Genomic DNA, 26,435 nt, shown 5'->3' with positions numbered 1-26,435 from the left:
ACTAGCCAGAATTACAAACCTTTGCAAAGCATTATACAATGCATCAATTATTCTTTCTATTGCCTTTAGCTAATAGGTACATACAGAGCCCTTGTTTTAGTCGACAGAAGCCTCACAAAACGAGAAGGGAATATTACATGTTCAGCTTAGCTTAAAATTTATGAAGAAATGTTTTGTTGCAGTTGGTTCTCCAGGTTTCTCCAGGGATTTGGAGCTTTTCTCCCTTTCTGACAATTCATTGGCACCTGTGGGACAGTCCATGCATGCAAACGTTCAGTGGAAGTGACACAGAACTGGAATCCCACCTGAATGGCTGGAATAAGTCTAGGGATAGCACTTCCTAGGTTTTCACACATGTGCACACATCAGAAAAAAAATAATTTGTGTATCCCCCCCCCTCTGAAATGCAATTAAAACATATTTAGATATATTATTTCTACTAAGGCCTCCTACAAATATATTCATAATTTTACGTTAAATTGTTAAACGTTAGCTGAGAATTTTCTTCTGATAACAGGAACGGCACAAAGGACAGATAGGTCTTTTCCGTAAAGAAAACTCTTCAAATGCTTGAAGACAGGTACTATGGAACATGTGAGAGCAGGAGAGCAGAGCTGTCTGACGGGGACATGACTGATAGACATTTGGGGAAAGTCCATCCTGAAGCTGAGCTGGCTGCATGAGCGGCATAATGCAAATAGGACAATCAGAAATATCTTGTCGGAAAGCCTAAAACAAAAAAGATTGGGAAGGTCAGAGAATGCAGTGTGTGTGAAGCACCAAAGCTGCTTCTATGAATTTATTATGTCTTTTATACTTTGGGATGATTAATTCTGGTTACAATAATTCAAATGCTTCATTTGTTCACAAACTAAAAAATATTTTAAATACAAATAGAGTTTTAAGATTAAGATTTAGTTTATTTGTATGCCGCCCTTCTCCGGGAGGGACTCAGGGCGGCGAACAACTCAAAAGGGGAAAAGGGGATACAAACACAATACACATAATTAAAATACACAAGAGTCATACAGCCATACAAGTCGAGAGGGGAGGGGAACTCATCAACCCCAGGCCTGCCGGCACAGCCAGGTTTTGACGGCTTTCCGGAAGGCCTGGAGAGAGGTGAGGGTCCGAGTCTCCGCAGGGAGTTCATTCCAAAGGGCCAGAGCTGCTACAGAGAAGGCCCTCCCCCGGGTGGTAGCCAGATGGCATTGGCTGGTAGACGGAACCCGGAGGAGGCCGACCCTGTGCAATCTAACGGGTCTATGGGAGGTAATTGGCAGCAGGTGGTCTCTCAAGTACCCAGGTCCAATACCATGAAGGGCTTTATAAGTTACGACTAGCACTTTGAAGCGTATCCGGAGACCGATTGGTAGCCAGTGCAGCTCACAGAGGATAGGTGTAACGTGGGTGTACCGAGGTGCACCCACAATCACTCGCGCGGCTGCATTCTGGACGAGTTGTAGTCTCCGAATACTCTTCAAAGGCTGTCCCATGTAGAGCGCATTGCAGTAGTCCAGTCTTGAGGTCATGAGGGCGTGAGTGACTGTCGCGAGTGCCTCCCAGTTCAGGTAGGGGCGCAACTGGTGCACCAGGCGAACCTGGGCAAATGCCCCCCTGGTCACAGCCGACAGGTGATGTTCTAAGGTCAGCTGTGGATCCAGGAGGACTCCCAAGTTGCACGCCCTGTCTGAGGGGCGTAAATTTTCACCCCCCAGCCTGAGTGATGGAATACTGGCCAAATTCTTGGGAGGGAAACACAACAGCCACTCGGTCTTGTCTGGATTGAGTACAAGCTTGTTAACTCCCATCCAGACCCTGACAGTCTCCAGGCACTGGCACATCATGTCAACCGCTTCACTGAGTTGGCACGGGACGGACAGATACAACTGAGTATCATCTGCATATTGATGGTATTTTATCCCGTGCCGTCGAATGATCTCACCCAGTGGCTTCATGTAGATATTAAACAGAAGGGGGGATAGGACCGAACCCTGAGGAACCCCATATTTCAGGGGCTAGGGGTCGACTTCTCTCCCCCAACTAACACCGACTGCGACCTGTCCGAGAGGTAGGAGAACCACCGAAGAACGGTGCCGCCCACTCCCACCTCTCGTAACCATCGCAGAAGGATACTATGGTCGATGGTATCGAAGGCCGCTGAGAGGTCAAGGAGCACTAGGATGGAGGAGCGACCTCCATCCCTGGCTCTCCAGAGATCATCGGTCAGTGCGACCAAAGCGGTTTCCATGCTGTAGCCAGGCCTGAATCCCGACTGAAAGGCGTCCAGATAATCGGCTTCCTCCAAGGACCGTCGGAGTTGAGAGGCTACCACTTTCTCAACAACCTTCCCAATGAAAGGGAGGTTGGAAACTGGCCGGTAGTTGTTCAAACTAGCTGGGTCCAACGATGGCTTCTTCAGGAGGGGTCTCTTTACAGCAGGGGTGTCAAACTCAAGGCCTGGGAGCTAGATCTGGCCGTTGGGCTGCCCTGGAAACAGCAAAGGACTGGCCCGTGGTATCTCTGCCAGTGACAATGGGGCTGTCAAGCGCCATGGGCGGCCCTCCTGAGCTCCATTTTCACTGGCAGAGAGTTGCAGGAAACTTGCAGCTAAAAATGGAGTTCAGGAGCCACCACAAGCACCCCCGACATGAGTGACATCAAGCTGCCCATCCCTCCTGAGATCAAACAACCCTGATGCGGCCCTCAATAATTTTTTTGAAACAATTTTTATTTATTTGTTTTTCAACAAGGACAAACATAAAAATAAAAATAAAAAAACATCTTCCATTACAAATTGTAGAAAAAGTGTCAGTTGGTTACAGTATTTCCATGCATCTCTTCCATAGTCACCACCTGCTTTTCATATCAAATCGCATATTTTAAATTCACCTATATTCATGTATATCACAATTATTATATCTCAACCTTAATTTGACTATAATTGTTTTTACATCATGTTATATATAATATTCAAAATCTAGAATAGGATTATGATAACATTCCATTAAATCATCCTAAAATCATCCAATCACAATACATCTTTATAACATTCTAGAATAAAACTTTTAAACCTCCTCTCATAATCTCCATGTGTTTATATAAAATTTCATATTATCAAACTAATATATCTATATGTATTGTTATCATTATTAATCATTATTTAACTATAGCTATTGTCACTTCATTTTATATATACTATTAGTAAACTAAATTTAGCTTAATTTTTTATTATACATTTTCATTGCATCAACCTGTATCTTTCCAGTAATAGTCTTATATCTCTTGCCATTTGTAGCATTAATGTTCTAGTTACTTTCTTAATAAATCATGTATAAACTTCTCTTGGCAACATGTTATTCCTTTCGTATCTCATAAAAGCTTGAAACCCAACATCTGTTCTTTCCATCAGCTTATCTTTGGTTATCGCTAGTGCTTCTGTCAAGATTTCTCTCCTTATCTTCGTCAATTTTTCTCTCTTCCTCTGTGCTTTAAAGTCTGGGGTAGAGTTCCAATCCATCTATCTCCCCTTTCCATATTCTGCTCTTGCCATTACCAACCACGCTCACTTTGTTGTCAGTATCCAGTTTTCTTATCTCTTTGCTCATTTTTTTCTTCCATCTTTTGAACTCTGTCCTCCACTTTCTTCATTTGGTAAACATCCTCAGTTTTTTCATCAGATTTTTCTGTTTTGTTTTCCATATTCTCCAATGTCTTTTCAATTCTCTCTGTCACAACTAATAGATTTTGAATTTCAAACATAATCATTTGCAGTGTTACAGTTTCTTTTTCCTGCTGAGCCATTCTTTCAATTTTGCAGACATTGCCACTGTAAGGTTCAAGGCTATTTTAATAAACTTCAAACAGGTTCATTTATTATCTTTCAAGTCAAAATGTTGTCTTCCCTCCAATAGCTAGTGATAGAACTTCCAAAAGGCACATGTATAAACAACTTGTGCTCTTCCTACTATCACTGTTAGTAAACAAACTGAAAGAACCTTGAATCTCAAATGACCAAAGAGAAAGAAGAAAAAAATAATGTATCCAGCCTTCAGCCTCTAAGTGGCAGTGTAACTGCTTTTCTTCCTGTTGTTACAACCCTCTTTATAATCCTTCTTATTATCTTCCTTATATTCCAAGCTTGAAAGAAAAAAAACCTTAAATGGAGATCAAAAATCAATCAAATCAAGCATTATAAAAAAGGATAATAGGTATAAGCAAAAGTGAAAAAAGAAGAAATAATTAATCAATTCAGTTTAAAAAATAGGGAGCCCCTGCAAAAGTTCCATCAGTGAAAAAAAAAATTAAAACTGGATAACACACTAAGTTCAATGCAGATCAATCTCGCCGCCTACAGTCTTCTGTCTTCAATCTTAACTTAAATTTTTTTCTTGGGTAGTCTCTTCCTCTAATAATAAAATTTTCTCAGCAATTTGACACACTTTCTCTTTCCGCTTTCTTCCTGTTCCGGAGCTGACCCAACTTCAGCAGCTTCATTAGTTGCATTTCTGTCACCAGAAAAAAAGGACTATTCCTGCATCTTTCAGGGACTTTGCGGTGTCCCTGAGATCAGCAGGAGGTGCCCTTCTCAATCACTGTCTCTGTGGGATGGTTTAGGTCCAAATGGACCGTCCAGTGGCATAAATTCGACTGCAATCTCGGAGCACCAAGATTGCACGTCGAGCCCTTGCGACATCAGCTCTCCTCCCCTCCCGTCGGCCCTCAATAAAATTGAGCTTGACACCCTGGTTTACAGTTTTAATTCTTGGCCATTAAAGTATTAAAGCTGAACAGCAAAAATAAAATACTGAAGTAAGGTAAAAATCACATCTGTGCTGCTAAAGCTAAATTGGGGTATATGGCAAGAATCAACAACTGTCTTTGTTAAGCAAGCAAAATACCCAGCATTATATACAAATGTGATTTAATGGAAGGAACGGTAGACTTGAATCAGAAACAGCATTAGTCTAACTCCCGATTCAGCCACAAACTTATGTTAGTAACCATTGTGGATCCTCAGACCATAACAAAATGCTCATTCAGCAATTGTTCAAAGTTAGTATGGTGCTAGTTTTACAATCAGTCTTGGAAAGTGTAGCCATAACTAACTAACTAACTAACTAACTAACTAACTAACTAACTAACTAACTAACTAACTAACTAACTAACTCTCTCCCTCCCTCCCTCCCTCCCTCCCTCCCTCTCTCTCTTTCAGAATTTGGGAGTTTGGCAACTGATGCACATTTACGTTGGTTGCAGCATCCCATTGACACATGAACATGATTTGCAACCTCCACACCCCCTTCCAAAAAAGAAAGGCAGTGGAGAAGCTGGCAGGAAGTTGCAGTTGTAGTCACACAACATTGTACTTAACAACCACAGCTAGAATTTACATAAGACGATGTGACCACATACCATTCTACTTGGTGCTCTCTGAGAGCTTGATTATTTGCTTACTCAAAAACCAACCTGAATCTGAATTTTTTCCCATTCAACTTCATGTATCTCTGGACCGAGCTTTTCCTCTAGTTGCTGAAATATTTCATGACTTGCAGCTACAGTGGAATCTATCTCGCAGAAGAATTCGTCAATACAAGTATCGTAGGATTTCAATAATCGCTGGCAAATCTCAGTCAGCTGGAAGATGAGACAAACATTTTTACTATTAATGGGTTAAAAAAAGGAGAGAGAGAGGGTCTGTGTAGCATTTTATCAAAATCTATCACTTTTGTAAGATTTTAAAGATTTTTTTGTGGCTCAAGTGAAACAACTCTTAATAAGAATCCTTTCTCTCTCTCTCTCTCTCTGTTTGCATTTGCATAGAGTGGATCCGTGCCTGTGGGATAGTGTCAACAAGCAAAATTTGCTTGCTGAAGCCAAAATCCCAAAATTATTTACTAATAGCATCTGCTATTAGGAGATTGTAAAGCAAGACTCTGGAAAACTGTATAGTGGTTGTTTTCATTTCTGCATCAAATAGTACAATGAAACAAATAACCCCTTTCAAAGTTCTAATCAAGCAAATGACCTAGCTTGATTTCTGTGTCCACTTTCAAAATACAAATGTAGAAGGGGAATTAAATTGTATTACTAGCTTAACAAGTGGAGCTCTACAATAGATTATATAATTCATGCTTTTTTAAACTCTAAATATCCTGCTCATTTGCTTGGTAGTGAAGGACACATTTGAGATACTTGATACAGGCTGCTTCAATACTCATTTCTCCATTTTATTCTTTTCTCCCAAGTATCTTCAGGCCTATTGAACTCACTCACTATTTCTTTAGCCTATAGGTAGTCCTCGAGTTATGACCACAGTTGACCCAAGATTTCTGTTGCTAAGTGAGATATCTGTTAACTGAGTTTTGCCCCATTTTACTACCTTTTTTGCTGCAGTTATTAAGTGAATCAGTATAGCTGTTAAGTTAGTAACATAGGTTATTAGGTTAATCTGGTTTACCCATTGAAATATGAATCGGTTGCCAAGCATCCAAATTTTGATCATGTGACCATGAGGATACTGCAATAGGCGTTATGTGTAAAAAATGGTCATAAGTCACTCTTTTCAGTGCTATTGTAACTTTGAATGATCACTAAATGAACTGCTGTACGTGAGGATAATCTGTTCCCCTTCTACATTTGGATTTTGAGAGTGGACACAGAAATCAAGCTAGATCATTTGCTTGATTCTGTGGGTCTATATTGATTCTATAGCAGATCTCATGTTGGAATAGTTTTTAAAATTTTCAGCAAAAATATTGTAAACATCAAAACAAATGATAGTTTCAGATTGTGTCACAATGAGAATAAAACTTAACATAATTAACGTAACTCACTAAAACCTTCTGTACTGATTTGGGTGGCTCCACTCTAAGAATTAAACCTAATTTAATCAGATATAATAGACTTTTTTTTATTCCATTGCACATTTCTTCCCCAGATCTTGTCAATTTCTCCCTGCAAACTGGGTCCCCTGAAGGCAGCTGTTTTGTGAGATTGTTTCAAAATGCACTTTCTAGGATTAAATTCTAAGCATATTTTCAATATTTGGAAATATTGTGGTTTTTGTGGGTCTCCTGCATATTTTCTGCGTGCTAGATTAGAACAGAAGTGCTGAATTGGGATTAAAATACATTGTTTTGGATTCCTAAATATCTTGCATGAGCACTGATATAATACTGGTCATATACACTATTGGTTTATTCCTGCTCTTTGTCCTATAGGGTTGAATCCTTGGAGTACATGGAAATGAGACCAAAATATGCTCCATGAAAAGAATGCCAGCTATCATTTTTTTGGATGCATCAAATTATTCAAAATTATTACCAAGTATCTCAAAAGGAAGATCATTTTTAATTACTTGGTCTGAGATCAATCATTTCACTTAAATGGTATAGATTACATGTAAACAGTACAGCATGTACTATGCAGCTCTACAGATGCAATAAATGTTAAGTGCAGCTATAGGCGTTATTCTCAGAAAAAAGAACACGTAGCATGTTACATAATTTAAATTTAGAGATTGAACAACTTAAAAAGTCACTGTAAGAGTTCAGAACAACTTCAACAGGAATTTCTTTAACGAGGACATTAAATCAGATTAATTACAATATCTCTGTAAGATAAATTGCTAGAATTGCTGCCATGTGGCTTTGTTTATTTCCATGTGGATAAACTAAAAATACTTACGACTAGGTCCACAAGTTTAACTTAAGGTACACAAAATTGCCATGTTTATGGATGTTAATCAGTTTTAAAATTTATATATGGATTATATAAAATTCAGTATGAAGGAAAGGGTGAAATGTATGGGTTTTCAGACTTAAAGGTTTGGCAAGAACAAGCCTCCTCAAAGATGCATGCATTAGTCCAACTTCCCCCATATAATTTAAAAAATAATAATGAACAATTGATTTTACACTGTGTTGGATCATCCCAGTTATTCTACTATTTATTTTCACACGCACATTATATATATATATATATATATATATGTGTGTGTGTGTGTGTGTGTGTGTGTGTGTATTTGCAAGGGATGCTAAAAATGGAATCCAGCATGCAAAGTATTTCACTGCAACTGACCTTTGGCCCTTCTTTAGTCAGGGAACAAATGTATGCATGCACACGTATACACAAATATTCATTCACAGACAACTGCACATTGGAACCACCTGCAATAGTTTTCTACTTGATATTGTGCAGTCTCAGTACTTCAATTGTTTGTGCAGATGCTTTTATTACCTTCTAGATAACCTCAGTGTGCCCAGTTCAGTCATGAGCTACATGAATTGGGGCATGATGATGCCATTATCACCCAAGTAAAGTCTTGGTTGATTTGATGTGTGTTGTTTGTACACATTGTATGCACACAAAAAAGGAATGCAGCTTCAATGCTCTGTGGTGCCCACACTTTTGCTACCAGTAATTGTTTCTGTACTGAATATTTTATTAGCATTCTTTTCAAATATTTGCACATATCTTATCAAGAATGAGCTGTACAATAGTCTCAATCCAGGAGTGGGTTGCTACCAGCATTACTGTCAGTTCAGCGCACAAAAAGTTGTAAAGTTGAGTTTGCTCCATTTTACAATTTTTCATGGCTGTTCTTAAATTAGTAACACAGTTGTTAAATGAATCTGGCTTCCCCATTGAATTTGTTTGTCAGAAAGTCACACAATAGGATCACATGACCCAGGGACACTGCAACCATCATAAATGTGAGTCAATTGTCAATCATCCAAAAGTAAATCATGTGACCATGGGGATGCTGCAAAAGTGCTCAGTGCGAAAAACGATCATGTCACTTTTTTTCAGTAACTTTGAACGGTTATTAAATGAACTGTTGTAAGTCGAGGAGGACTACCTGTATTTGATATTAATATCTGACTCACTTAGATGGCATATAGGCTGTGTAGCTTCCCTCTTCTAAAGCTATTTCTTCATCAGGGAAACACTCCAGAGTTCTTTCATGACTTTTATTGCTGCTTATCGTTTCCGACCTCTACTGAATTATGTGTGCTCTGATATTGTATCTTGCAGCAGCAATAGGATGTCTGTGTTTAAAGTAGGGGAACCGGCTTTGCAGCATTCTCTTTTCCTTTTTATTTTTTCAGGTAAGATAAAGAAATGGAGACATTTGCAGAAAGCAAAGTTAGAGTAATCCTTAATTTTTTTCTCCTCTGACTTGTTTTTTGTTTCTTTGCTTAAATTCTAGACATGGGTGTGTGGTGTACAGTTAAGAATAAATACAACATGCTTTCTGTTTTAAAACTTGTACGTTTTAGACTCACATTTTTCTACCTGCACCTTCCTCCTGTGAGGGAGAGGAACAGACATTAAAACCATTTATTTTTTCTTTTAAAAAAATTAACAAGTGTAAAGAGCACTTGCAATTTTTAAAAGGAGAAATTTTACTTTCCATAAAAAATGTCTATTCTGAAATGATTCCCTATCCAAATTCAGTGCTTTCCTTTGTCACCTCTGTGCTTTTCAACATAAACCATATGACAGTGGAGGCATTCTAAATATTTTTAGCTGTATGTAAAGCACAATCAGTCACAGGTTTTAGGTGACGCCCAAGAACATGATTAAATAAAGATGCACACAAAAGCATCAAAATGAACTTTGTCTGCCAAGGGGAGCTGTTTTAAAGCAATCCATCTTGATGTCAGCAAATTGCTTACTAATGTGTTGACTTAAAAGTAAAATGAAAAGCCTGGAATTTACAGCGTATCAATGAATCAGTTGATAAGCTTTTACTAGTTTAATATCCTCTTAGCTTGCTGCCTGGAGCCACATCAAGTTAGCAACAGAATGTTTGCCATCTCTATGTGATAAAGGAAGTCAAATGGCTAAACAAACTCCTAGACCATTATGTTGTTTGGTGAGACTTAAATTAAAAACTTTGGGTAAGAGTCACATGGTGAGGAAAGAGTGAGCAGTGCCATTTTATAAATAATACACCTTGTTTCAAGCAACAATAGCTGCCTTTTTAAGCTGCAGTGAAGATAATGGAATGCATTTGAAAAGATTTAATTATAGCAATAAATTTTTGGGCTCAATTAGATGACATATACAAGCACTGTTTATAGCTAACAATCAAAGAGGTTCGTTATCTAACCCAGGGAAATTCAGCAGCATTTCATTCTCTGTGGACGTTAGTGTTAAAAATTAGCATGAATTGCTTAGAATAACTTTTCCTTTGATCTAAATTAGCAAGAGTTCTAATTGATTTATATAATAAAGCAATTTAGTGATTCAACAATAACTCACAGGACTTAACTTAGGAATTTATCTGTCTTAAAATTTGACCTTTGCTATATATGTTCTTATCAATGAATACTTTTTTTTTTAAAGTAGAGGCAACCCTGAGTACTTTGTGCTGTCCTTTGAGAAAATAAACTTATATTTTAGAAACCTTGAATGTTTTCTTACGGCCTATAAACCAGATGGACCAATGCATGTTTACTAAAACTGAATTACAATAAAATTAATGGCTTTTGGTCCTAATATTAGCTTCCACTGGTTGATTGTAACAATTAGAAATAAGTTGTTTTATCTAGAAAAAGCTGCTAAATGATTTCCCACTTTAGGAAGATGATGGGGACTGAGGCTTGGCAGCAATATATTTTAGAAGCAGTTCCATTTTTTTGAAATAGCTTCCCAATGGATATCCAAATGGCTCCTTGCAGAAACAGAGCAAAACATCCAGCTAGATTTAGGCTTGACCATCTGAGGACAAATAAAGAAATTGGTTCAAAAATGGACAGGAGTCACATTATTAACAGAGATGGTCTCTGAGACTGAGAAAGTGTTTTTTCACCTCTGCAGACGTGAAGAGAGGTAATAATAAACCTTATACATCTACCAAGCTAGAAGGAAGGCACACTTTGAGCTTTTAAACTTTCTCCCCACATTTCACCTTTTTAGGACTCTTATTCATTTCAGGTTCTCTTATGCATTTATTAGATTTCAGTCTTCCTCCAGAAGCTCAAAGAGGCTTCCATTGCATTTTCCCTTCATTTACCATGTCCTTGCATAAGAGATTGGGCTGGGTGTGTGTGAGACTGCCACAAGGCTTCCTGTGAGTTTCCACTGCAGAAGATGAAGTTGAACCTGGATCTCTTTGGTTGTAGTGTGACACTTTAGCTGCTCTCCTTCACTGGCTCTAATCCATATGTGGAACCATATGCACTCAGTATATGGAAGAAAATGAATTACAGGTAGTCCTCAATTAACAACCACAACTGAGGCCAGAATTTCCATTGTTAAGCAAGGTGATTGCTAAATCTGTAGCAATATGTACAGCTAAAGCTGTATTTTATTGTTTTGCCATGGTTGTTAAGCAAATAGCTGCAATAGTTAGGTGAATCATGTGGTTAAATAAAACTGGCTTCCCCCTTTGACTTTGCTTCTCAGAAGCTGGTTGGGAAGTTCACAAGTGGTGATCACGTAATCCTGGGACACTGCAACTAACAAAAATGCATGCTGATCGCCAAATTTTGATTCTATGACCATGACCAGTGGTCATCCACGCAAAGACGGGTTGTAAGTCACTTTTTCAGTGTGGTATTTTGGACAGTCAATAAATAAATGGCTGTAAGTTGAGAACTACTTGTATATACTTTCCTTGGTATTTTCAAGACTCTAAAAGCTTAGTGGATCTTGTTGCTTTAGTCTAAACATGGGGTGGAGGAAGAAGGAAACTAGCATATGGGGCGCTGGGCAGGGACTTGAACTTTCTTTTGGGTGGGGAAAACCTGGAAACTTTCAGATTCGGGTTTTTCCAGCCAATGTGACAATGGAACATTGAGGAAGATGCCTGCTTTGGAGTTTTATTTCTGTTGGGGGTGTTACTTTGAACTCTGATGGCTTGTGAACAAAGTCAGGCCATTTTGTTCTGATTGCGGATTTGACCAGCACTGAGTTTGTTTTGACTTTTAGCATTATAGCAATAGCAATAGCAGTTAGACTTATATACCGCTTCATAGGGCTTTCAGCCCTCTCTAAGCGGTTTACAGAGTCAGCATATCGCCCCCACAGTCTGGGTCCTCATTTCACCCACCTCGGAAGGATGGAAGGCTGAGTCAACCTTGAGCCGGTGAGATTAGAACCGCTGAACTGCAGAACTGCAGTCAGATGAAGTGGCCTGCAGTACTGCACCCTAACCACTGCGCCACCTTGGTTCTCAAGCATTGTAATATATTTTGAAATGTGAAAATTTCCTACCTTTTCTTCGAAGAATTTTTTTCTTAATCTCACATCTTTGGGGGGTACTGTTTTTCTCAGATTTTTATACCACTTTCTAACAATATGTCCCCTCCAAAAAGCTTGAATTCTGTGGCATAAAAAAAGAGTCTTTGAGTATCATAACATACCATAACACAACACAACTTCATTGTATTTATTTTGTACAATGACAATAAAGACTATACTATACAACACAACACAACACCACTGAAACTAGAATGTAATCAGTTTCAAAACTAGAAGATTGTTTTTATGGCTGCTTCCAGTTTTTGCAAGCAAGAATGAAGGAAAAAGCATGACCACTTTTAGCAGAGTTTGCCTCAAAGAGTAAGTTTTCAGTATATTTCCTCTGCACAATTGATGCCATCTCATTTTGTCACTATCTAACTAGGTACAAAATAGTCATTGATTTACAATTACAACTGAGCTCCTAATTTCCATTGCTAAGCAAGATAGTTAAATGAGTTTTGCCCCATTTTATGATCTTTTTTTGCCACAATTGTTATGTGAATCACTGAAGTTATTAAGTTAGTCACATGGTTAAGTGAATCTGGCTTTCCCATTGACTTTGCATGTAGAAAGCTGCAAAAGATGATCATATGACTCTGGGACATTGCCACCATCATGCATACACGCCAGCTGCCAAGCGCCTGAATTTTGACCACATGATCATGGGAATCTGCAATGGTCATAAGTCTCTTGTCATAAATATGAAAACGTGCAGAAGTCACTTTTTTAGTGTTATAACTTTGAAAGGTAACTAAATGAGTCATTGTAAGTCGAGGACTACCTGTATATTGGAAACATAGCAGGTTCACCTGTTAGTAGAATAGATGGTCCAATGCTGATGTATCTATTTTCTTTTAGTTCAATAATTCTTTACACTAATTAAACATATCTAAAGTATTTCCTAGATATGTGAAAAAATACTGATGTGTTACTTGCCCTAGCCCAAATCACCATGAAAAATAAGTTTTTGGTGGGTCACTAGTTTGAAAGTGGGTTCAGGACTCACATCACCCCTATTTAACCAAAAACATGGTACCACATGGTTGGAGTATATTTAAAAAAGCATTACTTATAATGAGACCAAAATATTATGCTAATCTCCAGTTCAAACTGAACATTTTCATGAAAGTATTACATTATGATATTCAAATTATTGGATGTGCTGATGCTAAAGCTTTTTTAAAGCTTTAAAACCTAGCCAATCACTTACATTATTCCATCACTATACAGTACTTTTTATGCATGTAAACATTTCAACATATCCTTTTTGGGAAATGAACTTTGTTTTTTGCCAGTCTTTCTTACCTCGTAGCACATTTTATTTTAAAAAGCCGGGCTCCATCGTGAATTACTCGTGTTTGATACTGGGTCTTTCTACACATTGGACAGCTCTTTTTAGCTGAAAATCTTTCAAAAGCTTTCAGGCATGCCTAGAAAAAATTAATATTGGTTGTAACTGTTTGAATTTAGCTTGCTCCTCTCCAAGATTTATGGATATAAAAGTTATGTGTCCAGAGTTTATAGGTTCAGGAAAGATAATAGCATCATGGAAGGCATCTTAGAGGTCATCTAGTACTACACCCATACTCTGTGCACAAAATGTGGATGACCATACAGTTACTATTTGAAGAACTCTAGCAAAGAAAAATTAAACATTTTCATGTTGCAACCTGTTTCACTGGCTGACTGTGTGTGTGTGTGTGTGTGTGTGTGTGTGTGTATGGAGTGATGAACTTCACAAACAAGTAATATAGTAAATCTGTTCTGAGGGTTCATTTCTATGCTAAAAGCAGGTTTAACATTCTTGTTTATCTTTATATGCATAGATGGACAGAAGTTAGTTCAACACTAATTATGAAGCTATTTGGGTATATGATTATTTATTTTAGAAAATTTATATAGCTACCTATCTTACATATAAACTCTGGACAGATAACAGAAATTAATGAAAATAATATAATAAAGCATCTAAAATTGAAACCAAAATCCTCACAATTAAAACAATCATAATACAATAATCAAGGCACTTTATAACAAGCTCAGCTGTATAAACGATGCCTATATGGGGCTCAGCTAGCAACCTTTCAGAAAGTCGGAAGAATTGGGGGGCATCCAGATCTCATATGGGGTGGTTGTTCCATAGGGCAGATGCCTCACATCTCCATCACCCCAGATGATATTGTTTAATACAAGCATCCTTGAAACACACCGGTTGGATGTGTGGGTGAGCAGAGGACCTTGGAGATAGGTGGTTCTGCAAATAATCTGGCCATGTGCCATAAATGGTTTTAAAGCATGTCACATTGCATCCAAAAGATGTAATTTGGTCAAACTTGGTGCATCCAAAATGAACACCACAGTAATCTGAAAGCAGTTTTTCAAGAGCAGCCCCATGTTAAAGCACATTGTAAAAATCCAGTTGGGAAGTGACTAAGTGAAAAGACACCCCTTATCCAGGAACGGATATAAGATGGATTTGAGCAAACGTTCCTCCTAGCCAGAGTTGTCACCAGGTCTTCAAGCAAGAGCTATGAGTTCAGGAAAACTCTCAAACTCTGCACCAACTCAGCTTGGGGAAATTGTTGAGAATTAACAATGAAAAATCTCCGGATCTGAGGAAGCCCAAATCCCAAGCTACTCGCTACAGCTGAATTACAGCCTGTTTTTCCCATCCAGTTCCTTACAACCTCCGGGCACTTGATAAGTACCTTGACACCATTACTTCTCCAGGCATGGGGGGGAGATGTATAACAATATATTAATATTTTAACCTGATATATTGATATACTGATGTATGATATACTGATAGTAATATATTGGACTGCAAGGCAATCAAACCGGTCAGTTCTTTAGAAGGCCAGATCCTGAAGATGAAACTTAAATACTTTTGACAACTGATGAGAAGGAAGGACTCGCTGGAGGAGAGCCTCATGCTGGGAAAGATTGAGGGCAAAAGAAGGGGACGACAGAGAACGAGGTGGCTGGATGGAGTCATTGAAGCAGTAGGCGTGCGCTTAAATGGACTCCAGGGATGACAGAAGACAGGAAGGCCTGGAGGAATGTTGCCCACGGTGTCGCAATGGTTAGGACATGACTTTGCAACTAACAACAAATATGTTGATATTACTAATATATCCTTATACAATGGTTTCATATATATGTTAAATAAGGAGGCGGGGAAGGAAGAGGGAGGGAGAGGGAGAGAAGAATCTTGAGACCTCTCACACTGAAGCTGCACACAGAAGCTAAAACTTCTTCTCCACATCAGCATTGAGACAAATCAGCCCTAGAGGAAGAAAAACTATTGCAAAATAGTGTTTGCACTACTAGTAAACTGATCAAGGTTATCATAACTGATGGTATCAAAAATGCTGAGAGATCTAAAGATGGGTCTAACCCTGCATGCTAGGAGTCCAGAGGTCACAAACACAAGCACAACCAATACCGTCTTTGTATTATAACCTGGCCTGAAACATGACTGAAAAAGATCCATATAATCCATATTCCCCAGAGCCCTTTGAAACTATTTACCATATTTTTACCAATCTTCCCTGAAAGTGGAAGGTTAGAGATTGAATAAAGGTAATTCAACACTGCTGAATCCAAATATGAGAATGACACAGGGATGGACCTGTGTCTCTTTCAAGGCAGTAGTAACCACCACCTCCTACAAAGAGGCATTTACTACCTCACAGAAGGACTTGATCAATCAGGGAACATTTGAATCCAGAATCAGATGACAAAGCTCACTAACCTAAGGATCTCTGAATTTCTCTGTACTAACAGGTGAAAGTCTCTCCAGATAACCAAACATAGTGGTTTACCCACTTCTATAAGACCTGCCCAGTCATAGCAACCCAGAGTAGATCCAAGCAACTTTAGTATAATAGATGCCTAAGTCAGATTAACTTTCTGACCCTAGCATTGACTGACTGAAACAGCTAATGTCCATTTGATAGCAATAGCACTTAATCTTATATACCGCTTTACAATGCTTTACAGCCCTCTCTAAGCAGAATTTACAGAATCAGCCTATGACCCCTAGCAGTTTGGGTCCTCATTTTACCCACCTCGGAAGGATGGAAAGCTGAGTCAACCTTGAGCCTAGTGAGATTTGAACTGCCAAATTACAGGCAGCAGAAGTAGTCTGCAGTACTGCACCCTAATCACTGTGCCACCATGGCTCATAAAATACCATTAAATGCATTTGTGCTTTGCAAGCTGCTTATTCTGAGTCATTATAAAATTACAAATTTCTGTGCTAAGTCTGGATACAAAATGTCTATATGGATTCTTACTCATCCAGGTCATGGTTGTCCCAAAGGTGCTTTTTCAAAGAAGCAAGTGGACTTTCTGGTTTTTCTTTGAAGATGTCAGAGCTGAAGAAGCTTTTGGGATGAGAAGCAAAATGTTTTCAAAGAAAAACAAGGAAGTCCAGTTGCCTCCTGAAAAAAAGCATTGGGACATTGGGTATAAAAGCTTAGTGGCCATCACTGTAACTGAACCTTTTGAGTGCATATTTGAAAAAAATATATGATTATTTCTACTTTTGTCCTTCCATATGCAGGCTTGCATGTGAAAGGATGCACTGCCACCCAAAAAATATCCCCAATGCTTCTAATCAACATTACAAGCCAAAGAGTTGATTGACATATCAGGTATTCTTTGTGATCTGTGATTATTTCTACTTGATCTATTGAATCATTTTTCTCTATGAGTTTTGCAGGGTTGTTCCATATGCAATCATACTGTTTAAGATAAAATATAGTCTCAAAGCAATATCCTAAATATATTTTTAATTACACAATTAAAAGCAACAGATGTATTCTTACACATAAAATTTCACATTATAATTAGCTCCATAATGTGCAACTTAGAAGACTGGCAGGATACGTATTTGCCATTAATTGATAAAGAAGAATAGTTTACTTACTCTGTGAAATACGTGAGAACAAGAGAGCAACACCTGTTCAGAAAAAAAAAACCATTTTGAGATTTCAATCTATCCAAGAATTCCCTCCAATTTTACTATAATTACCAAACACACAATAAAAAGAAGCTTTCATTGCAGAAAGAACATATTAGCATTAATTACATTTTCTACATTTTTATTACATTTTATATGTAAGCACTGCATGATTATCCCACTACCCCCAAACCTATGATTATTAAAATGCTTTGGGAAAAGACACAAGCTGGCACCTTAAAAGCCAAGGACATAAGGTGAATCATGAGTTCCTGAATATTAGGAATACCTGAGACCATCTTCTTCCTAGAACAGATGGACCTTGAAGTCCTTGTCTCTGATAGCTGCAGAAAATAATATTTAAAAAGTGGAAAGAATTTCCATAGGTGGAAGGCATACATATTCTGGTGAGTAGTACTGTAAGGAGCCCCAGATCGCTCCTGAGTGATCGAGTGGAACATCTGTCAATTTGAACTGAGGTAACGGAATGTGAGGCAACTGGCAGTTGGAACAGAGTTGTTTTCAGTGGGAAGGGGGAGTAGAATGTCTAATTCCTTAGCATCAGAGCGTGTTAATATAAGGCAGCTGACAGTTGGAACAGAGTTTTTTTCAGATGGGGAGGGGGAGTAGAACTATTTTGCATCAGAGTGTGTTTATTACTGTAAAAGAAATACTAATGATCTGTCATTTTGAAAAAATCCTTCCTTAGCGAACACCTAGAAGCCAAGAGGAACATATGTGCCAAATTTCAAGTTTATAGGTTTTACGGTTCTGGAGATTTCATGATGAGTGAGTGGATTTTTGGCTTTTATTATGTCATATTCATGGTAAAAGAAAGTCTAAGGTTCTCTGAAAATTAGCAACTCACATAACAAACTACCACCCCTAACCCTCAACTTCATATGACTAAAACACAAGTTAATTTATTTCATTTTTCCCAATGGTAATTTTTTTTGTGTTTTGCCAGATTCCAGGACTATGAGATGCTTTGGATTCAATCTGGAATTTTGTGGCTGACTGACTGACTGGAAACAGCAGCAGCTGCTTTAATGTCTGGCAGGTAGGTGCTATATACCTGAAAACATCTCTTCAAAGTTGAAAATTGCAGCGTTTCCAGTTCCACCAGATATACAGGGGGTTCCCAATTTACATTTGTAGTTGAGTGTACAATTATGGTTGTAAGTCACGATGGCTGTTAAGTGGGTCATCACATGACTTTACTTGAAATTACCTTTATTGCAGCAAATGAGTGCTGAGGTTACTAAATGAACACCATGGTTGTTAAGCAAACATGACGAAACCAATTGCTCACTATGAAGTTTCACCAGAAACCAGAAGTAAATGCCAATTCTATTAAAATGTTGTAAAAGGTGGCCACATGACTGCAGAAGCTATTAAGATGTGGTGAAATGATTGGAATGGAGAGTTCTTGGGCATCTTGGAACTGTTAAGCAGCCAGTTGTAAATTAAGCTCTATCACTATTCCATAATATTAAAAGAGGAAGATAAAATACCTGTGGCTGAAGGGCAAATTCTTCTTTGCATATAGCACAGGGTTGAACAGAATCTCCTTGCTTTATGGATCGTTGCTTCACATATTCCCAATCGTCTAGAGATAATGGCACATCAGGAAGCTCCACCAATCCAAATTTCTGAGCTGCATGTAAAGTCCAGCAAATGAAATTAATTCTTAATTTATTTCAATATAGGATCTTCTGTGTTGCAGTGCATAATTAATATTTCTACAGAAACATAAGCATTTTTATGGCTAGTAATCTTCTTTGGGGATAAACTTGAATTAATACTTTCTAGCTCATATTTAATTATAAATATAAATGTCATAAGTTCAATGAAAATAACTTCATAACAATAATTTCATTAATGCTGAGACTCTAGAAAGAGTACAAAGAAGAGCAACAAAGATGATTAGGGGACATATGAAGAATGGTTGCAGGAATTGGGTATGTCAAGATTAATGAAAAGAAGGACTAGGGGTGACATGATAGCAGTGTTCCAATATCTCAGGGGTTGCCACAAAGAAGAGGGACTCAAGCTATTCTCCAAGGCACCTGAGGGTAGAACAAGAAGCAATGGGTGGAAACTAATCAAGGAGAGAAGCAACTTAGAACTAAGCAGAAATGTCCTGATAGTGAGAACAATTAATCAATAGAACAACTTGCCTCCGGAAGTTGTGAATGCTCCAACACTTGACATTTTAAAGATGTTAGATATCCATTTGTCTGAAATGGCGTAGGGTTTCCTGCCTATAAGCAGGAGGTTGGACTAGAAAGACCTTTAAGGTCCCTTTCAACTCTGCTATTCTAATTACAGTTTTTTGAGATGGTTTATTATGGAAAGAATAAAACCTAATGGGAGTGCTCTTAGGAGCAATTATTTATTTATTTTATTATTTATTTATTTATTTCTTGTAAATAATTGTCAAGAATCACTACTGACAGAAAAAGAATGACACAATCTAGAACATATACAAATGCACAGAAACATCCATATTTCATCCGTTCATAGTATATTAGCATAACCTTCTATTTCATCAACAGTGAAATCTTCTGCATATCTCTTAGAAAGGCATTTCATAGTGTAAAAGGGATACTCCCAGGTACGAATGCACAATACGCTGTACAGAATTGGAACTAAATTTACTTCCCCTTGTTCAAGTAAGCAGATGTGCCATATGACAGAGGAATTTGACAGGTATGTCACATTTTTCTCAGGCAACCAAGACTTCTGGATTCCACACTGGGGTTTCTATCTGAAAGAATGTTTGCAGGGCTGAGCGATAATGAGCAAAACCCAAAATAAACAAATTAAACAGGCCACCCTAATATCTTATTTTCTAGATTCTAAAACCTATTTTGTTACTTAATTGTTTTTATTTTCCCACTTCAGCACTGAAACTACTTCATAATGTAGTATTTTTTTTTAAGACAAATACTAATTCGGTCATTTTAATTTTCCCAGAAACCAAGAGTTTATCTATCTGAATAGATGTGGTTTAGATTTAAAATAATCACTCAATGAACAAGTAGATTTATTATAAAAATAGGTAAACAAAGCATTTTTTAAAGCATGTTCATAAATGTTTTAAGATTGAGTGACTTTTAATAGTTCTTAAATGTTCTGCAATGATGTGTTCCAACAGGCAAAGCTGGGAAATCTGTGAATATTTGAATGTGGTTGAACTACAACTCCCAGCAACTTCATTCTCCTCCATCAGTGTATATCAAATATTCCAGTTTGTAGACATAGGCAAACAGTTAAATTATCAACATACCAGTGACGTGCGGTGAGGTTTATGGCTGGTGAGGCAAGCGGGCAAAAGCCGCCCTATGTCGGACACAGTGGCAGGGTGTTCAGCCCCGGCTTTAAAGTTCCGGGCCGTGTCCACCATAAAGGCGGGACGCGTCCTGCTCTATGGCGGACATGGTGGCAAGGCTTTAAAGCCCGGCGCCATATCCGCCATAGAGTGGGATGGCGGACACAGCAGCAGGACTTTAAAGCCCTGGCGCCATGTCCGCCATAGAGTGGACGCGTCCCGTTTGCGGGTAAAACACACATACACAAATTACTTACAATAATACAATTACTTACAAATTACATTAATTTTGAATTCCTCCCCCCTCCCTCCGACTCACATACCTTTTCCAGCTGTGTCACAGAGGATTTCAGCTCTGCTCTTGTCTGCCATGATGAAAATGTAAAAATGTAAAAAGAAAAAGGCAAGAGCTGCTGAAGTCAGGCTGGGTTAGCTCCTGCCAGAGTCTCCAATGGATGACTCTGCTTAACTGTTTTAAAAAAGCCTCTAAAAAAGTGCCCTCTACAGGAGGAGGCGAGAGAACCACGCGCCTCATCTACATAAGTAATTTTTCGGCTTTTAACCCTTGCTTAACTCTGCTCAAGTGATCATAAAGTCAGACTAGATGAGGCACGTGGTTCTCCTACCTCCTCCTATAGAGGGCACTTTTTAGAGGCTTTTTTAAGCAGTTAAGCACTAATCAGGGTCATCCACTGTGACTCTGGCAGCAACTACCTCAGGCTTTTTCCTTTTCTTTTCATGATGACAGTGGTGAGGCCCTGCCTCCCCTGACTGCACGTCACTGCAACATACCAATGTGCATTAGCACATTTATACAGAAATATATCTTCTACATCTGCCTAACTATTTATATGACTGCAGAGCTTGGGTTTCAAATCTTGAAACAGAAACATGCTGCTTTAAAAAAAAAAAGAATGGTTGGGAGGCAAAACAGGAGGCAGAAGGAGATAACTTATTTATTAAATTTATATGCCACCTAGCTCACTATCAAGCAACCCTGAGTCTTAACATGTTATAAAACAACAATATAACACAAGTAAATCATGAAACATTAAGCATTACAATTAAAACTTTAAAATTAATAACAACAAAACCAGGATAAAAAGGGACTATTATACAAATGGGGTAGAGATGGGATTCTAATTTTCTAACCAAGTCCAGAGTGGGATGCCCTCATCAGGGGCCCAAGCCAAGTAGCAGAAATAGGTTTTCAGGACCCTCTGGAAGGCCAAGAGGGTGGGGGGAGATGTCATCTCAAGGGGCATGTTGTTCCAAAGAGCAGAGGCCGTGGCAGAAAAAGCTCATCTCATGGACCCTGCCTGCTGAAATTTTTTGATGGACACAGCATGCCTCTTCTGCTGGAGTGAGTGGCAAGCCAATCACATTGGGATGAGATGGTAGCCTTGACCATCCCATAAAGTGTTGCCTAACTAGCAATAACAGTTAGACTTATATACCGCTTCATAGGGCTTTCAGCCCTCTCTAAGCGGTTTACAGAGTCAGCATATTGCCCCGAACAACAATCCGGGTCCTCATTTTACCCACCTCGGAAGGATGGAAGGCTGAGTCAACCCTGAGCCGGTGAGATTTGAACAGCCGAACTGCAGACAGCTGAAGTAGCCTGCAGTGCTGCATTTAACCACTGCGCCACCTCGACTCAATTCATTTATTTTTGTGTGTGTTTGCCTTCAAATCAATCCTGTAAGTTTTTTTAAAAAAATGTTTTGCATAAATGATTTGCCCTTGCCTTCTTCCAAGACTGAGAGCGGGGTATTGGCCCAGGGGGGTTGGGGGAGCTTAACCAGATGGATTTTTGCCTAAGGAAGGACGGTAATATACCGTCTTCTAGTTTCTATCCTGTGTCTCAACTGTTGCATCAAACTACCTCCCCAGAGATCTTTACTAGTGATTTTAAAGGATGAAAACTCTTGTAAACAAAAATGTAAAAAGTGTAAAAGTAGCAGCTCGGTAGTTCTTCCTAGTTATTAGTCAGACCATGTAATGTTATTATCTCATGACAGTATAATATGTTGCCGCTGCCCCTCCTGTTTCCCCAGGCAGGAAGCTTATGCATCCATCTCCTTTATTATAATAATATAATACAGTAAGTCTCTTGTTTCTTGATTTGAAGCTGGGTGTTTAGCTACAGGCATTATTCATGAATTTGCCCCCAAATCATTACAAAAACACAACCTGTAAATTTTTGAGCAAAGGGTAGTTAAAGGTGAAGGTCTGTTTTTTAATAAAAAAAACTATGCCCAGCCTAGTAAATTAATTTTTCTTTTTTTGGAAAAGCAACAGTTTTCCAAAAAGTACGTATCCCAATTATAGTAGAAGACAACTCTAGATGGTGCTAATGTAGTTTCACTGGGTAGTAGACTCGCTTCTTTCTGTATGGAGACTTTCTTTCCTAATGGCAAAAATATTTGTGCTCGCAATATGGTAAAATCTTTTGCTATTGATCACAGTGAAAATCAATTTACATACATATCAAGAGGTACCAGGGAAAAGAAAATATTTATTCTCTAAGTAATTCTCCTTAACTTGGTGACATTACTTTTTAAGATAGATTCACCAGATTTTGATAGTTTCAGGGATTATTTAATGCAATATATTCCTACTGTTTCTCAGATATTTTTTTTATGAATGCAAAGAGAGAATGTGATATCAATGACACAGTCAGCAGCAATGTCTTTAACGTTAATGATGTTACTGTTATTTTTTGTAATCATTTAAAATTAGTTAGTGATTCTTCATCCAGTTCACATACGTATATGTTCTCATCCAAAATAAGTTATACTGAGTTGCTTTTATATAATGCTTATAGTTAGAAAAACTCTGAATCCAAAATGTTTAGGCAAAGAAGAAGTACAGTAATTGCTGTCTCCCCCCTCCCCCTTGTAACTTTCCAGGAAATATTTATTTGCTGCAAATGGAAGCTGAAAAGGAAAGCAGAGAAAACTACTTGTAAGAATGAGCAGCTCTTTAAATAAATTGTGATGCTATTGTGCCATATGGAAAAAAGTATCTATTTATTATAATATAAGTAATTCTTTACTTATTTATTAAATTCATATGCCACCAAATCCTTCCATACCCAAGAGGCATTAAACATTTATTAAAATCAAACAAGAAGAGACTGGGAAATTAAGCTTTTACCTAAAGTCAGAGGCTGAGGACTTGGATCAAGAACATATTCTTTTTCTGGATCTTCGTTTTGTGGGTTATTTTGGTTGTTTTGCTGTTTGTTTGTTTGTTTTAATCCAGTATCTATAACTGCTTTGATTTTCTCTTTGTTCACAGGTCTATATTTATTTATTTTATTCCATGTCTTTGACTTTAAAGGATCTGCTAATGAAAGATGTTGCAGTTGGAGATCATGTAAAATATGATCTTGTAATGCCACAGCAGTAAGTACTACAGACTCTGGTTTGTAGGAACTCCCCTAAAATAAAGTTTCATAATTATTTTTATAAATTACTGTTATATATGAATGATATGTACAGCCCATTAAACAACAAAAGAAATTCAGCCTTTAGCCAATGATTTTTTTAGCCTGACAGAACCTTTATGCCCATACAACTCCCATGTTTGAAGTCTTACTAATATACAATTACCACAATATGAAACATAAGATTGATATTTGACACATCCCACTTCAACTTATATAAAGGCAAAAAGAAATCTTTGATTTATCATTTATATTAAATAAAATAGCAGCAATTTTAAACTTTTAATTACTGAACCCATAATTATTGTGTGCAATAAACTCATTATGAACTATAAAAGTTTGACATGCCTAAACATATTTTGTTTCAGCGTAATTAAAAATAAAACCTAAGGCTACTTCTCCCTTCCAAAGCAACTGCACATTAAAACAATTATAGCAGTAGATAATATTTTATATGCATTAAATCGGCCTATTTATAAAGCTTTTATTTTCAAAGCTCTTTCTTAGCATGTGTTTTACAACGAGACGATCTGTGCACCTTGAAATATTTCTTTTGCATCATGGAACAGGAGGCAGTGATAATTTTTTTATCTTCAATATACAAAGAGGTCCTCTGTGCAGTACCAAATTACTACAATCCTAAAAACAAGCAAACAAAAAAAACACCAAATTAAAAACATTGAATATTGTAAACAGCATGGCAATTAAAATATATGGTTGGTGTTTGCAAATAATCCTTGACTTACAAACACAATTGAGCCCCCGGGAAAGTAAAGCTGTTATAAATACAATATGTACCAATTTTCAAGGGATTGAATTTTGATCATATGAACATGGGGACGCTGCAATGGTCCTAAGTGTGAAAATCGGTCATAAGTCACTTTTTTTCAGTGCTGTTGTAAATTGGAATGATCTCTAAACAAATGATTTTAAGTTGAGGACTATCTGTACAGAGTTTTACATTCAATCTGATAATAGTCACCAAATAAGTGGTTGCAAGTTGAGGACTGTACTTTGACATATGTTCTTAGTGGCCTATTACTGTAATGTAAAAGTTCTTGTGTGAGAGGTCCAATTCTGAGTTTATATTTGCTATTGATTTGGACAAAAAAAAAGTACGGGTAGTTCTTACAAAAATTCATTTAGTGACCGTTCAAGGTTACAACATCACTGAAAAAAAGTGACTTATGACCGATTTTTACACTTAGGACCATTGCAGCGTCCCCATGGTCATGTGATCAAAATTCAGGTAGTTGGCAACTGACTCATATTTATGACGGTTGCAGTGTCCTGGGGTTATGTGATCAACTTTTGTGACCTTCCGACAAACAAAATCAATGGGGAAGCCAAGTTTACTTAACATGTAACTAACTTAACAACCATTTTGATTCACTTAACAACTGTGGTAAGAAAGGTCATAAAATGAGGCAAAACTCAGTTAACCAGTGTCTCGCTTAGCAACCTAATGCTATCGTTTGTCACAGTCAACCAGACGTTTAGACTGGATTTGAAATTTGTTGTCTGCCTATTGAGTCCTTCCCAAAGACCTGGGAATGCAAACATTGGAGACTGCAACTCCAACACCGACCATTGTTGGTGGAGGATTTGAAGAACACGAGGGTATCCAGTTGCCCCCAATCTTTTACAACCTTGGATATGAAAACTCCCCAATCCCACCCAAAATAAGGAGTGGTGGGATATGAAAACTCCCCAATCCCACCCTTGAAGGCAGCATGCTGGGACACTGTCCCTCATCTACAATGATAATAGCACCCTATAATACAGGGGTCCCCAAACTTGGCAACTTTAAGACTTGTGGACTTCAACTCTCAGAATTCTCCAGACATAGCATAGCATAGCTGGCTGGAGAATTCTGGGAGTTGAAGTCCACAAGTCTTAAAATTGCCAAGCTATGCTGTGCCTGGAGAATTCTGGGAGTTGAAGTCCACAAGTCTTAAAGTTGCCAAGTTTGAAGACCTCTGCTATAATACAGTGTTTTTCAAACATGCCCACTTTAAGGCGTGTGGACCTCAACTCCCAAAATTTCCCTGCTGAGTCATTCTAGCAGTTGAAGTCCACGCATCCCCAAATGCCCAAGTTTAGGAAAAAAAACCACCCTATATATATATATAGGGTGGTTTTTTTTCCTATATATATATATATTATATATATTATATATATAATAGGTATTCTTGCACTTCTTCCGCTTTCTTCACACAACACACACACCCGGCTCCTCTCCCCAATTCCCCCAAAGCACTTGCCGCCACCTCAGGCGCTTCGGGAGCTTATATTATTCCGAAGGGCTTCCTTCTCTCCCTTCAAGAACCAGAAACACTCGGTTCCCTTCGCTGCAGAGAGAGAGACAGAGACGCCTTTCCCCCGCTCTCGCTATGCCGCTGCTGCCCGGCTCGAGCGCTCACCAG

At 38.1% G+C, this 26,435-nt stretch overlaps 1 protein-coding gene across 1 annotated transcript; it reads right to left on the bottom strand.

Moving 5' to 3' along the window:
- Positions 1 to 489: 489 nt before the first annotated feature.
- Positions 490 to 26,435, bottom strand: RNF32 (ring finger protein 32). Its single transcript, XM_014075957.2, has 9 exons — positions 26,280 to 26,435; positions 24,548 to 24,648; positions 23,718 to 24,003; positions 18,739 to 18,881; positions 17,192 to 17,224; positions 13,564 to 13,688; positions 12,229 to 12,337; positions 5,470 to 5,637; positions 490 to 729 (listed from the first exon to the last, which is right to left on the bottom strand). The coding sequence occupies exons 2-9, from the start codon at positions 24,569 to 24,571 to the stop codon at positions 490 to 492; spliced, it is 1,128 nt and encodes a 375-aa protein (XP_013931432.2). The 5' UTR covers positions 24,572 to 24,648; positions 26,280 to 26,435.

The sequence above is a fragment of the Thamnophis sirtalis genome, unplaced genomic scaffold (assembly GCF_051295495.1).
Source record: "Thamnophis sirtalis isolate CommonGarterSnake01/CBP01778 unplaced genomic scaffold, rThaSir2_p1.2 scaffold_4, whole genome shotgun sequence".
Lineage (NCBI taxonomy): Eukaryota > Metazoa > Chordata > Lepidosauria > Squamata > Natricidae > Thamnophis > Thamnophis sirtalis.
This window is presented reverse-complemented; position numbering and strand designations above follow the sequence as displayed.

Excerpts from the sequence above, each read along its gene's own strand:
- RNF32 (XM_014075957.2), bottom strand. The coding sequence starts at position 24,571 with ATGATGCAAAAGAAATATTTCAAG. Across the intron at positions 13,689-17,191 it reads GTTCTCACGTATTTCACAGA|GCATGCCTGAAAGCTTTTGA; the intron begins GTAAGTAAACTA and ends AATTTTTTCTAG. Across the intron at positions 12,338-13,563 it reads AAAATAAAATGTGCTACGAG|AATTCAAGCTTTTTGGAGGG; the intron begins GTAAGAAAGACT and ends TTTATGCCACAG.